General features: G+C 31.1%; 5 protein-coding genes across 7 annotated transcripts; 1 reads left to right on the forward strand and 4 right to left on the reverse strand.

Moving 5' to 3' along the window:
* Positions 1-785: 785 nt before the first annotated feature.
* Positions 786-2,297, reverse strand: LOC117243184 (E3 ubiquitin-protein ligase RNF113A). The gene is made up of 6 exons (XM_033510450.1): positions 2,154-2,297; positions 1,938-2,011; positions 1,616-1,819; positions 1,326-1,542; positions 1,051-1,243; positions 786-982 (listed from the first exon to the last, which is right to left on the reverse strand). The coding sequence occupies exons 1-6, from the start codon at positions 2,263-2,265 to the stop codon at positions 805-807; spliced, it is 978 nt and encodes a 325-aa protein (XP_033366341.1). The 5' UTR covers positions 2,266-2,297; the 3' UTR covers positions 786-804.
* Positions 2,289-5,193, forward strand: LOC117243182 (origin recognition complex subunit 4). Of its 3 annotated transcripts, none has more exons than XM_033510444.1 (6): positions 2,289-2,430; positions 2,662-2,887; positions 2,968-3,294; positions 3,366-3,863; positions 3,931-4,083; positions 4,178-5,193. In XM_033510444.1, the coding sequence occupies exons 2-6, from the start codon at positions 2,672-2,674 to the stop codon at positions 4,337-4,339; spliced, it is 1,356 nt and encodes a 451-aa protein (XP_033366335.1). In that variant the 5' UTR covers positions 2,289-2,430; positions 2,662-2,671; the 3' UTR covers positions 4,340-5,193. The 3 variants fall into 3 exon arrangements, with proteins under 3 accessions (XP_033366335.1, XP_033366338.1, XP_033366336.1); XM_033510447.1 differs by having other exon boundaries at positions 2,347-2,430; positions 2,652-2,887; XM_033510445.1 differs by having other exon boundaries at positions 2,411-2,887.
* On the reverse strand, positions 4,765-7,493 carry LOC117243181 (putative ammonium transporter 3). Its single transcript, XM_033510443.1, has 11 exons — positions 7,355-7,493; positions 7,013-7,298; positions 6,794-6,951; positions 6,618-6,729; positions 6,334-6,539; positions 6,124-6,255; positions 5,948-6,043; positions 5,794-5,882; positions 5,619-5,708; positions 5,439-5,526; positions 4,765-5,376 (listed from the first exon to the last, which is right to left on the reverse strand). Exons 1-11 carry the CDS (start codon positions 7,491-7,493, stop codon positions 5,216-5,218), a joined length of 1,557 nt encoding a protein of 518 aa, XP_033366334.1. The 3' UTR covers positions 4,765-5,215.
* A 257-nt stretch (positions 7,494-7,750) lies between these two features.
* LOC117243193 (gamma-aminobutyric acid receptor-associated protein) lies at positions 7,751-9,960 on the reverse strand. The gene is made up of 3 exons (XM_033510464.1): positions 9,494-9,960; positions 8,564-8,761; positions 7,751-8,475 (listed from the first exon to the last, which is right to left on the reverse strand). The coding sequence occupies exons 1-3, from the start codon at positions 9,581-9,583 to the stop codon at positions 8,410-8,412; spliced, it is 354 nt and encodes a 117-aa protein (XP_033366355.1). The 5' UTR covers positions 9,584-9,960; the 3' UTR covers positions 7,751-8,409.
* Positions 9,961-10,606: 646 nt separating this feature from the next.
* Positions 10,607-11,804, reverse strand: LOC117243191 (60S ribosomal protein L22-like). The gene is made up of 4 exons (XM_033510460.1): positions 11,700-11,804; positions 11,295-11,435; positions 10,971-11,092; positions 10,607-10,829 (listed from the first exon to the last, which is right to left on the reverse strand). Exons 1-4 carry the CDS (start codon positions 11,706-11,708, stop codon positions 10,682-10,684), a joined length of 420 nt encoding a protein of 139 aa, XP_033366351.1. The 5' UTR covers positions 11,709-11,804; the 3' UTR covers positions 10,607-10,681.
* Between the last annotated feature and the right edge of the window lie 37 nt (positions 11,805-11,841).

The following is an 11,841-nucleotide window of genomic DNA, read 5'->3' on the forward strand; positions in this document are numbered from 1 at the left end:
ATTATGAAAAATCCACACTTTTATATTACGTTTGTGAATTTATAAAAAAATCATGTTACGTTAAAAACCTCCGTTTTTTTTGCGCGCGACGTTTATGTCTTAGAAATCAATGATAGGACGGCAAGTCGCTGATACGAGAACCCCTCGAACCTTTCTCGCGATAATGATTCGTTTTACAACTTTAATATCCCGTTTAATATCCCGTTAGAATGGTTTCGTAATATTTGCATCCTGGTGTTAGACGTTTCTTCGATGCCCGTAAAAAACAAGTAGCTTCGGTAACATTTCCACAGTATGAGACAAACAACACTGCGCGTGTATCGATTGAGGGAACAACTACGAGCAGCTAGAATCACCTTCGCTCTATATAGCGAAACCACCACTATACCTCCCCTCGATTCTTGTTCGACGTCAACTCGACGAGTGTTTGTGGAATGGCTCATACACTGAGGTCTTCCAAATCTAGACCCTTTACTAGCAAGGGTTGTCGACCTATCTACTATCCATCTATGTTTATATAAATATATTTCTTTCAATTTTTTCCTCCAGTTATGATTAAAATATTGAAACATATTATTTTTTAAAGCATGGATGTTCAAGTATATTATTTTTCATGAATGGGTTTAAAATTAAACAGAAACAAAATTTTTTTAGCTAATATATATATATATATATATATATATATATATATATATATATATATATATATATAGATCAATCCTTTTTCGCTTATAATTTATACATAAAAAATTGCAATCACTCGGTAAGAAATATATACTACTATGTCAAAAAATATATATTTTATTAATCATCAGAAATTTCATCGTCCTCAACAGATTTTGCTTTCTCTTCCATCTTCGTCCGTGTGATTAGCTCCTTGGCTGGATTGAACACGCCGTTCGTCTGCACATTGCATATGTAACACCTTGTACTTTTCTTGTAGTGTTCTAAAGCACATTTCTCGCAGAAATAATGTTTGCATCTGAAAGGAAAATTCGTATCACACATTCTACATCTAACTGATTTAGAAGATAGAATTTTGATATATACTTTGTAACGATGGGGTCTGTAAAACTACTTCGGCAAATAAAACATTTGAACGGTAACGTTTCTTCGTCGCTGTCGATTTCGTATTTTTTATCATCTTCGTCACCGCTATTATTATATTCTCCTGTGGCAGCTTCTCTTTCTAGCTGCCAACCTAACTTGTAATCCGACCGGTCATGAAGAAATTTACAGCTATCTGAAATTGAAATGGAATGAAATAAGTACATAATAGAGTAAATAATAGATGTTTTAATAGCAAAGATTTTCGGTCTGTTTACCTCCAAAGCCACAAAAACCAGTTTCTTTATAATCTTTACATATGTCTGGCTGATAATCCCACCTAACAGTTGCTCTAAGATTAGATGGTGCTCTGATTGGTCCTTTGCGAACCATACCACTGGAAGCATTTCCAGCAGCTGTATCTTTCTTCTTATAATATTGAGCATAATTATTCAAGCCTCTATAAATCTTATCATCCTCTTTTCCTTCCAATTCCTAAAACAGACAGATTGTCTTCTATGATATTGTTCTACCCCTGGATATTTTTGTATTGTATTTTTCTATTTACTTCATTTATTTTCTGAGCTTTCTCAAACAGAGCTTGAGCATCTTTGTCCTTCTCTGTTTCTGTTTCTAAGATTGCTGTTGCTCCTTGATCGCTTGGTCCTGCTGGCATAGGAGTTTTAGAACTCTTGTAAGACACTGTAACGCTTTCATCATCGCTACTATTGTTATCAATATGCCGTTGGTCCTTTAATTTCTTCGTATTAGTCTGTAAAATGCTGTATTTACAACAAGTTCCCATTTTTGTTAACACTTGAATTTCATTGCACATTATAATTTATCTAATAATTGAAAGCAACCATTACATGATTCTATCTAATATTTACACTTTGTTTCATAGGATTATTATCATCCTGTTTCTTTTCCTTTTTGACCACTGTAGTTTCATCTTCGCTACTCTCTATTTAAAAATTAAGAAAAATATGTTATTATTTATGGGTACTGAACATAACCTATAGATAATACTAATCGAGTTTATATAATGAAATTACAATCTATTGGGACGCTAGGACAAAAATCTGATGTTCTTTAAACGTACTTACCATCTTCATCATTCGCTGTTTTCCGTTTTCTAGCTGCAGTGCTCCGAATTTTTCTCCTTTTAAATAAAAACGTGCAGTTTTTCTTGTCTGTTGTAGATTCTGCGTCTTCCATATTTGTTTTGTAAACAACTTCGTCCAAGTGTCTCTATAATTTCAAGATTTAATATTTTACGAATATTTTAAAAATCTGTGAAAATACGATTTCGATTCTCAGTTTGACCAGTCGATAACGAGTTTATTTAACTGAGTTCAATCCTTGAATAAATACGTTCTGAAGGTATTGTACATATCTTTCGCTAAAAAATTAATAGGTTATATTTGGCTAATCAGAGATGCCGTAGATTGTCAAAATCTACCTCAAATCTATACGAAACTGTAATATAAATGAAATTATGAATAAAATAATTTCATGGATAACATAAATAGAAACTTGTTGTTTCATCATAACTTAATTTATAGAAAAAGAAATTTAACTAAAAATTAACTGTAAATTTTTAGCGCGTTTTAGAGAAACTAATATGAATAAGAAAAAAAATATGGCAATTGATTTTCAAGACAATATGATATTGTTAACCAGGAAATATTTAAAACGTAAGATTATGTGTCCTGAAACAAAGTTCAGGCATCACGTTAAGGAAAGAATGCATATATTAGAACTGTTAAAAAGAACAGTGGATATGGGTGAAAGTAATTCTGCTTTGTTGATTGGACCTAGGGGTAGTGGAAAAACAACAGTATGTTTTCTATTATTAATTTCATTAGAAAATCATCACTTTTTAGTATTTCCTTTATATAGATCTTTACTTTTTTATAGTTGATAAACAGTATTTTAAAAGAATTGTCGTATGTAAAAAGTTTTAAAGAGAATGCATTGATAGTGAATCTTCATGGTCTTGTTCATACTGATGATCGGTTGGCTTTGAAAGATGCTACACGTCAAATGCAATTAGAAAATGTGGTTGGTGATAAAGTTTTTGGCTCATTTGCTGAAAATTTAACTTTTCTGCTTGATTGCTTAAAATCAGGTGATAAGAAACGTTCTAAACCAGTTGTTTTCATACTAGATGAGTTTGACTTGTTTTGCCAACACCACAATCAAACTCTGTTGTATAACTTGTTTGATATTGCTCAATCTGCACAAGTAAGTGTAAAGTAGAGTTTTGTATTGATTTAGGATTGAGTTGAATATCAATTGAATGTTCATCTCTTCAGGCACCCATATGTGTAATTGGAATGACTTGTAGATTAGATGTTATAGAACTCTTAGAAAAAAGAGTTAAATCAAGATTTTCTCATCGGCAAATATTTTTGTTCCCTGGAGACATATCATCTTCAGAACAACCAACATCTGCTTTTGATGATCGTTTAGAACTTTTTCAACATCTTTTAAGTCTTCCTGATGATGAGAATGTAAATAGGATAGAATATCAATATGAAGATTGTACAATAGATCCACAGTTTGGATCTGTGTGGAATGAATACATAAAAAGTTTAGTTAGTAATACTACTATGGTGAATCTGTTAAAAAGACTGTACCAAATTGATGTTAGTGAAAGAAGTTTTAGAAACTTTTTAGCAATAGCTGTTTCTACATTGTCAGAGAAGCATCAAAGACTAGATGTAAATGATTTTGTAGAAGCAAGTAAGATGTTTTCTCAAGATGATAAAGTACTAATGCTTGAGGGGTTGTCTGTATTAGAAATGTGTTTAGTAAGTGTATTTATTGCTCTCCTCCTTGGTATAGGATGTATTTTTGACAAACATGCTATTATTCTAGATAATTTCAATGAAACATGAAACAGAAATTTATGATGGAGAGCCATTTAATTTTGAAGCAATTTATAATCGTTATATAAAATTTGCTAATCAAAATTCTTCTATACAAACTGTTCAAAGGCCTGTTATTATGAAAGCATTTGAACATATTAAGGTAAGGGTTGTAATAACAAAATAGGAGTAAAACAATGTTGTTCTTGTATTATCCAAGTAGCTTATCATTTTCAAAACCATGCATATTTTCACAGAATTTGGAGTTTTTATTGCCAGTGAGTGGTATGAATTCAAAAGTTGAGAAAGAGTATCAATATTATAAATTCGTACTCACCTCACAACAAGTTATAGAAGCTGTAAAAAATTATTCTGGATTACCAACAGAGATATGTCAATGGGCAGTAACTAACATGTAATCATTATGGATTATTTATAAAATTGCAGGTGCTAAAGAATTTTGCATTTGTAATGCATCACTCATTTGCAATTTTAACCAACAAATGAGTATTTTATAGAATAAGTATGAGATTTGTATTTTTTAAAACACATTTTTTTTTTTACTATAATTATTTATTTTAAAGAAGCAGCAGTTTGTTTCTTATGCAATATTTTGTGTAAGTGTCTTACATATGTATTCATTTCAAAAGTATATGTTTTTACATATATAAGAAACTATGCATACTAGTGTATTTACTATTAAAAAAATATCAAGCGATTTTTCTAAAAACAACTATGGTATCTAATTAGATCACATGCTATCATGGCAAAAGGGTAGTTTGCATTTAGTAGTATGAGATTAGCATAAGAGTATATATAAATTTAATATTTAATAACATTGAACAAGGTGAAAACAATTAGATATTATTTTCTTGATGTCTATGTAATACATCTCTGTAATACAGTCTTCGAAAAGCAATTCCTGCCTATCATAGCATAAAAAACGTCCAATATTACGTCCTTGATAAATGAAGACAACAAATAATTTTTCATAACAATATTTTATCTGAAACTTATAATAAAAGAGACTTCTATTTAGGTGCCATGCTATTAATCAGGTTATTCTATGTAGTTATAGTGTCTGTGATCTTTCAACAGGATTGTTCCCTATATGATAACATCTATAATTTTCATTCATGTAGTTATGTAAGATTTTAATTATTTATCATAGATTGCCTGTACATTGTATGATGTAACAGTACTGTGTAAAAGTGTTATAACGTGTACGTGAATACATTTATATGTTTCTAATAAATCTGCTATCGTTATACAATGTTGGTAAGCATTAGGAAACACTAATCTATCCAAGCGAAGTTCTGCTTATTTTTATTGGTCAATGTAGTATCGGTAATCGTACTTAGTTTAGGACTCTTCGATAACTTTCTCCCAAGTAGAAGTTGTTTTCCATACTTCAGACGATTTTTACGATTATATTTTTGAATGTACGAATCGTGACCTATTGCAAATTAACTTGCGTAATTAATCGAGCAATGATATTTTAACTCAAATGCATCTTACCAGGATTAATTCCTACAGGATGTACGCTATTTAATTCGTGCTTTTGTGAAGCTGGTCGAAGAGCAGACATGGCTCTACTTATTCCTACCTAAAAGATATAATGCTACTATGCATAACCAATTTTATAATGTATACAATTTTTTAGCTATGAAGTATATATGTAATAGTTATAATAAAAACCTGTGGGTGTCGTATTCTATGTTCTACTAAATCTGCACCTAGAAGCTCATCATGAACACTCATTCTTATTGGTATAATTTTATTTATAAACTAGGAAAATGTAAAACGTCAAAAGTTAAACAACGGATTTTGTTTGTAAGAAAACATATTTTGAATAATATTTGATACAATTTACCCATAGCAAAATAATAGATACTGTGAAGCTCCAAAGTGTTAGGCATAAAATTACTAAACATTGCACGCCTAACAAATATCCTCCTCCTCCTATAAGCAGAAAAATATCTCTGTGGAATTTGATCATTTCATAAGACAAATTTATGATTGCAAACCTTTGAATAATCCTTTTCTTCCACTGGTAGTATCAAGAGGATACGGATTATCTGCAAATAAACCTATAGCAAAAATACCCCAAATTCCACTTGCACCTACATGAAAGGAAAACTGGTCAATAAAATGAGAAATTAATAGAAAATAAAGTAGTAAAATTAGATAGGAAAACTAAAACCATGTGTAGCACTGGCTCCAACAGGATCATCAATATGCATTTTGTCAAAGAGGGGCATGGTAAAACATGTGATAAGAGCACCAATCATTCCGACAATTATGGCCTCCCAGGTTCTGAAAAGGAAACAGCCACCTAACTGACTTTGTAAAGTTATTGTTAAGGTAGTAAATATCTTATTGAATACTTATAAGTACTTGTACTGAAATTCACCTGTAATTGCAACCAGTGAACCAAGAATGCCATTTATTTGACTTAGAATGTCAATCTTATCTGGGCCATTTAAACTGAAGCCTAGCCCAACTAAACCACCCCCCATACTTGCTAGCATAGTGCAAACTGCTGCTTTAGCTGCATATTGCCATCGTTGTCCACTGACACCATATGTGCTACCACTGTTAAATGCTAACCAGCCCCACCTTATACAATTTTTGTATATTAATATATATCTGATAATCTACATCTGTAAATAGGCAACAACTAATTATTTATTTTACCAAAGTACAAATAAGCCCATGATAGCATTGACTGGACATCCAAGAGGCAATGGATCAATTCCATTGTCATATCTGCCTACCCTTGGTCCCAACATAAGGGCACAAGCAAGTGCTATTATAAATTAATATCTTAGGTATTGATTAACAAATTATCTCAAAAGATGTTAATACTTTACCAGAGGTACCACCAACAAGATGCACTACCCCAGAACCAGCAATATCAACAGCACCCATTTTTTTCAAGAAACCTTGATCACCCCATATCCATCCTGCTGGTACGCAGTATACAATTGTATTTAAAAAGGAAAATAAACAGTATGCTTTGAAATTGCATCTGTAATCATGTAATATTCAATTAGAGTTAAAAAGCTTTATAGATTATTTTATATAATTACCGTTCAGCCATGGCACCACTAACAATGGTTGTTGAAGTGGTTGCAAAGCTTAATTGGAATAAAAATGCAGCACATTTTGGACCCATCAATACGTCCTCTATTGAAGGATCTATTAAAAAATCTCCAATGCCAATAAAAGGATTATTAAACTTGCTTGTTCCGAAACTCGTTGCGAAACCAAATACCCAATAAGTTAAACCGCCGAGTACTATGTCGACCACATTCTTCATCATAATGTTGACTTCATTTTTTAAAGAGACACATCCAGATTCTAACATACCAAAACCTGAATAAACAAAAAATTAATCTTTATATTTCTTGTGTTTTAATCTAGAACTTTACCCGTTTGCATAGTGAAAATTATAAAGGAATTCGTCACAATCCAATTACTATCTTCTTGATTCAAATTATATGCAGAAGCCAAATATCTTTTTACAGTTGAAGTGTTTGTAATATTTGTTTCATAATTTCCCATTTCCATTTTAGTTCAAGACTTCTTTCACCAAGAGAATGGCATTAACTAGATGTTATTTTCTATTTGATCGTCCCAGAATGCAGTACTTCAAAGAAAAACATGTTAAAAATGAACGAACCACGACGAAAACATATTAACTATGAACGAGTTGCGGTTTCAATCGTTTTCTCCTGATATCGTGAATTTGTACTTTCATACTGTCAAAATGGATGAATTTTTTTGATAGGGAAACAATTATGTATTAACAAAATTTACTTTTATAATTTTTTTATTGACCCACATCCAGCCAACAAATTTACTGTTACATTACATTATTCATTATTATAACAAATTTTCACTTCACCATATGTTCAGCAAGTTCTTTTAATTTTTTTTTTTTTTTTATGGTCAAATTATAATGAAACATGCAAATAAGATACTAGCCTAAATAAGAAAAATTTGTCACATAAAACAACTACACAGAATTATAAATTTATCATAAGACCATTCTAAATATTAGCAACTTTTAAATAATTATTAAAGCATGTAAATATATTTTTATAACAATTATGAAGTTAATTATTCTTAACATTAAGAAAGTTTTTCGTTTTTAATGATTTTTCAATTTTTTATGCATTAAAAAAATCATATAACATAACTATGATCTTTACATCTTGAATTCCTAAACTTCTTCAATTAGCGGTGAGTGATGGAATCAAAAAAGTACAACGTTCGTATATTTGGCAGACGAACGCGTCCAATTTATCTTAAGGAAGCAAGCTTAAATTAGTATACAGTGCTAGAATTTTAATTTTCATTCAAAATAATTTAAAGATGTAATTTTGTTAACACTTCCAAAAGCTTCTAAAAGGACTACGTTATTGTAGATGGCAAATTTCTGTCTGCTCTTTTGTTTGGATGTTGTCTTCTTTATATTTGTGAATTAGTGTCCATACACATTCTCATCGCTGTATGCTATATAAAGGAAAAAATCTTCTTCATGATGTTCCTATGAAAAATACAAATCACAATATAAATATTACAAATGTAATAAATGTTTATCTATGTCTAGAATGAAGTTTGAATTATATAATTACCGCATAAAGAGATCCCATGGTAGCACTTGTTGGAGGAATAATGTTGTTCACAAAGAAGAAGAGAGCATCTTCTGGACGTAAGTGAATTCGTTTACGGATTAAAAAGTAAAATTGTCCCACAGTCAAATCAGATGGTACTAGATATTTTTGTTTATCCAAATCACTAATTTTAGCTTTTGGAGCCTTCTCAACGATAACCTAGGAAATATAAATTTTTTATCAATATCATTTACGAAATAATACAATGAAATGCGTAAATCATTAATTTTAATTGCAAATTCAGTTATATTTTAATAAAAGGAAAATCTCAAACTTTGTTTCAAACTCAAAGGAAAATGTTTCAAACTTTGGCCCATTGTCAAGATAAGAAGCCATTCTTAAATCCACATTTGATATCACATAAATTTGACATTTATCCAAGTTTTCAAAGTAACAACAGTTGGTCTACATTTTCAATGTTCGTTCTATGCGTGTAAACGAAGTTTGTCGACATGTAAAAATTTCAGGGAAATGGCGAAATGGGGAAAATACTTTCCCTTTCGTTTGATTTTTATCATTTGAAAATTATAAGTAAGAGCGTAGTACGATCAATAGACTTGAGCAATTGCAAGGCGAGTGCACAAAGAAATTGGACACAAATGGTGAATTTAATCGTTAGCGTCCTGATCGAGCGAAAAAATATTTCGTCTCGAAATAAAAGAGTTTACAACGTAGAAAGTCGACCTTGGTTCATTTCAGACCAGGAAATTCTCGGGATACGGAACGAATCGATTAGCGACGAATTACAGTAGTCTAGTTGCTCGTAAAAGAATAATCTTAATCACGATGAATTAATGGTTTTTCGAAATGATGCAATCTCTCTGTATTAGAAGGGAAATAAATTTGTTTCCATTGACCAAATGGTTAACTTTTTCGAGCAGGGATACTCACGGGAACCCTTTCAGGATATTTTCGTCGAATTTTTTCACCCTCGACCTTCCTTCTTTCAAAAGAGTGTTTCTCCTTGTAATGAAACTTCATCGTTCTCGCACGCTTGCACGAGACCCGTGCACTTTAATAAAATCGTTTCTTCTCTAGGATTATCAAAATCTTTTTCCTATCGACTCATACGATGATTCTGAACTGGAAATACGACGATACGATGATATTCTTCTTCACTTCTGTCACAACAATCACCGTGCGTCAGTTACACTGCGCACTACAATTTGCTTTTCCACTCTACGCGGACGTGAAGTAGTCCCCTGGTTTTCACTGGAAAACTCGACGAAAGATATATCTAGAAATTGGACGATATCTCTTAGCAATTTGTATATTCAAGTTGTGTGAGTTCTGACGTGTTATCGCAATGTTTGTTTAGTGAGACAGAGAATGATTTCAATGATCCGTTTAATACATAAAACAGGACCGTCTCTACGAAATCTTCCTTTTATACGATAGCGTTTGATATACATTTAAAACGAAACGGTTATATTAATTTATTATCGGACTGTCGAAATTTGCGAATAAATTTCTCGTTCATTTGTACAAACATCTGTATTTGAAAAAAAAGACGGTTTCTCGCGGAACTTCATTACTTGTAACATTATTTGTTTAATTATATCTTTTATTCTTTTCACAACTTGTATCTTCCTTTTAGAATTAACGTTGACTATAATTATAGTTAGGAGATTAATTGTATGAAAAAATTAACATTTTCCGTGAACAAAAGTATTCAAATTGTCTGGGATCTAGTTGAACCTTAAATAGATACGAGCCTGTTAATAATAAAGAGTGACATGTTTTTCACTACTACGCGTTTGGTGACGCATCTTTTATTCTCAACATTATGAAGAATTTATAATGCATACGTAATGATAAATTTAGTTCTTTTTTTCTTTTTGATAATTGAATACGTGATTTATTGTATACGTTACGTGCGATTTCGCATTTATTACAGTGTCATTTCCAATAAATTGATTTTCAATGCACTCATGAAGTCGAATTAAATTAATTTCGGAGAAATTGAGGAATGGTATGATTTTATATTTTTTAAAAAATGCAATACAAACTTTTTGTTTTATTTATTTGTAGAAATATGTACAGATAATTCTGTAATTGCATATAGAATTAAAGTAAACTTTATTCTGCATCTTCTTCGTCATCATCCTCTTGGCTGTTAATTTGGAAGTACCTTAACTCGTAGGTTTCTTTATCTTTTGACACAACGCGTAGCCAATCACGCAGTTTATTCTTTTTCAAATATTTTTTTGTCAAATATTTAAGGTATCTATATAGACATGTTATTAAATTAGTGCAAATATCAGTTATCTTGTAAGAATATAACGCAAAACCCACAAATCATTAATGTTAATAAAAAGTTGGTTTTTTAAATTACAAGTATTTTTCTTAAATACTGGACGATACTCACCGCTTTGAGAAGTCAGTATCACTATTAACAGATAGTTTCATCTTATCCCTTTCCAAGGTTACACTGTTACCAAAATTGTTTGTCTTCCCTGCAACCTTAATTCTTTCATGCAGATATTTTTCCTATAAAAAAAGAACAACATTACTTACACATAACATTATCAATTTTAATATTCCCATCATCTCTGATAATGTGAAGTTAATATAAGATTAAGATTGCACTGAATAATTAAATTTATATAGAGATTAGAATTAAAAAAATACGAAGAATTTCAGGAAAGAAGTAAAATGTGAAAAATAGAGAACAAAATTAAGGAAAACTCACAAAATTGGCTACATCCATAATGTTATCTTCTGCCGGATGAGTACAGTCAATAGTGAATTTAAGGGATACCTTTTTCTTTTGACCCTTACCCCGAAGGGCCTGTTTCTTTATGGTCGGTCCCTTAGACTTCTTTGCCGTTGGCTGAAAAATATATAATTCCTCATTTTAAAATTCTTTTAATTAAAAAATTACGCTTGTTGTGGATACATGTGCTAGCCTCTGCTAGACGTCTATGTTGGAAGTTTACAATATCCAACGATATCTTTGTAATCTTTTCGAAAATGGAAATAAAATTGTATTATGATGAAAGGTCACAGCACACTATTTTATATGTTCTACGAAGTTTTAGCAAATTTTTAAATGTTTTCGAATTATTTTTATATTTTTCGAGAGGAGGAAACTTACTGGAGACATGTTTACAAATGGTCGACAAATGGAAGAATCTACCACTACGCGGCGCTACGGTCATTTCATTACTGTCATGAACGTAGCAGCTCCAAATGGAACCTCGAGGTTAGATAAATGTTCTAAAAAAAAAAAAAAAAAT

The sequence above is a fragment of the Bombus vosnesenskii genome, unplaced genomic scaffold (genome assembly GCF_011952255.1).
Source record: "Bombus vosnesenskii isolate JDL3184/JDL3185 unplaced genomic scaffold, Bvos_JDL3184-5_v1.1 scf7180000013265, whole genome shotgun sequence".
Taxonomy (NCBI): domain Eukaryota; kingdom Metazoa; phylum Arthropoda; class Insecta; order Hymenoptera; family Apidae; genus Bombus; species Bombus vosnesenskii.

Coding starts and splice junctions, on each gene's coding strand:
- LOC117243181 (XM_033510443.1), bottom strand. CDS start 7,493: ATGGAAATGGGAAATTATGAAACAAATATTACAAACACTTCAACTGTA. Junction 6,952..7,012: donor AGTGGTGCCATGGCTGAACG/GTAATTATATAA, acceptor ACATGATTACAG/ATGCAATTTCAAAGCATACT. Junction 6,256..6,333: donor TTCACTGGTTGCAATTACAG/GTGAATTTCAGT, acceptor AAAGTCAGTTAG/GTGGCTGTTTCCTTTTCAGA.
- LOC117243191 (XM_033510460.1), bottom strand. Junction 11,093..11,294: donor TTATGGATGTAGCCAATTTT/GTGAGTTTTCCT, acceptor CTTTTTTTATAG/GAAAAATATCTGCATGAAAG. Junction 10,830..10,970: donor GATACTGACTTCTCAAAGCG/GTGAGTATCGTC, acceptor ATGTCTATATAG/ATACCTTAAATATTTGACAA.
- LOC117243184 (XM_033510450.1), bottom strand. CDS start 2,265: ATGGAAGACGCAGAATCTACAACAGACAAGAAAAACTGCACGTTTTTA. Junction 2,012..2,153: donor AACAGCGAATGATGAAGATG/GTAAGTACGTTT, acceptor ATTTTTAAATAG/AGAGTAGCGAAGATGAAACT. Junction 983..1,050: donor ACAGACCCCATCGTTACAAA/GTATATATCAAA, acceptor TTTTCCTTTCAG/ATGCAAACATTATTTCTGCG.
- LOC117243182 (XM_033510444.1), top strand. CDS start 2,672: ATGAATAAGAAAAAAAATATGGCAATTGATTTTCAAGACAATATGATA. Junction 3,295..3,365: donor ATATTGCTCAATCTGCACAA/GTAAGTGTAAAG, acceptor TCATCTCTTCAG/GCACCCATATGTGTAATTGG. Junction 3,864..3,930: donor CTGTATTAGAAATGTGTTTA/GTAAGTGTATTT, acceptor CTATTATTCTAG/ATAATTTCAATGAAACATGA.
- LOC117243193 (XM_033510464.1), bottom strand. CDS start 9,583: ATGAAGTTTCATTACAAGGAGAAACACTCTTTTGAAAGAAGGAAGGTC. Junction 8,762..9,493: donor AATATCCTGAAAGGGTTCCC/GTGAGTATCCCT, acceptor TATATTTCCTAG/GTTATCGTTGAGAAGGCTCC. Junction 8,476..8,563: donor CCATGGGATCTCTTTATGCG/GTAATTATATAA, acceptor TATTTTTCATAG/GAACATCATGAAGAAGATTT.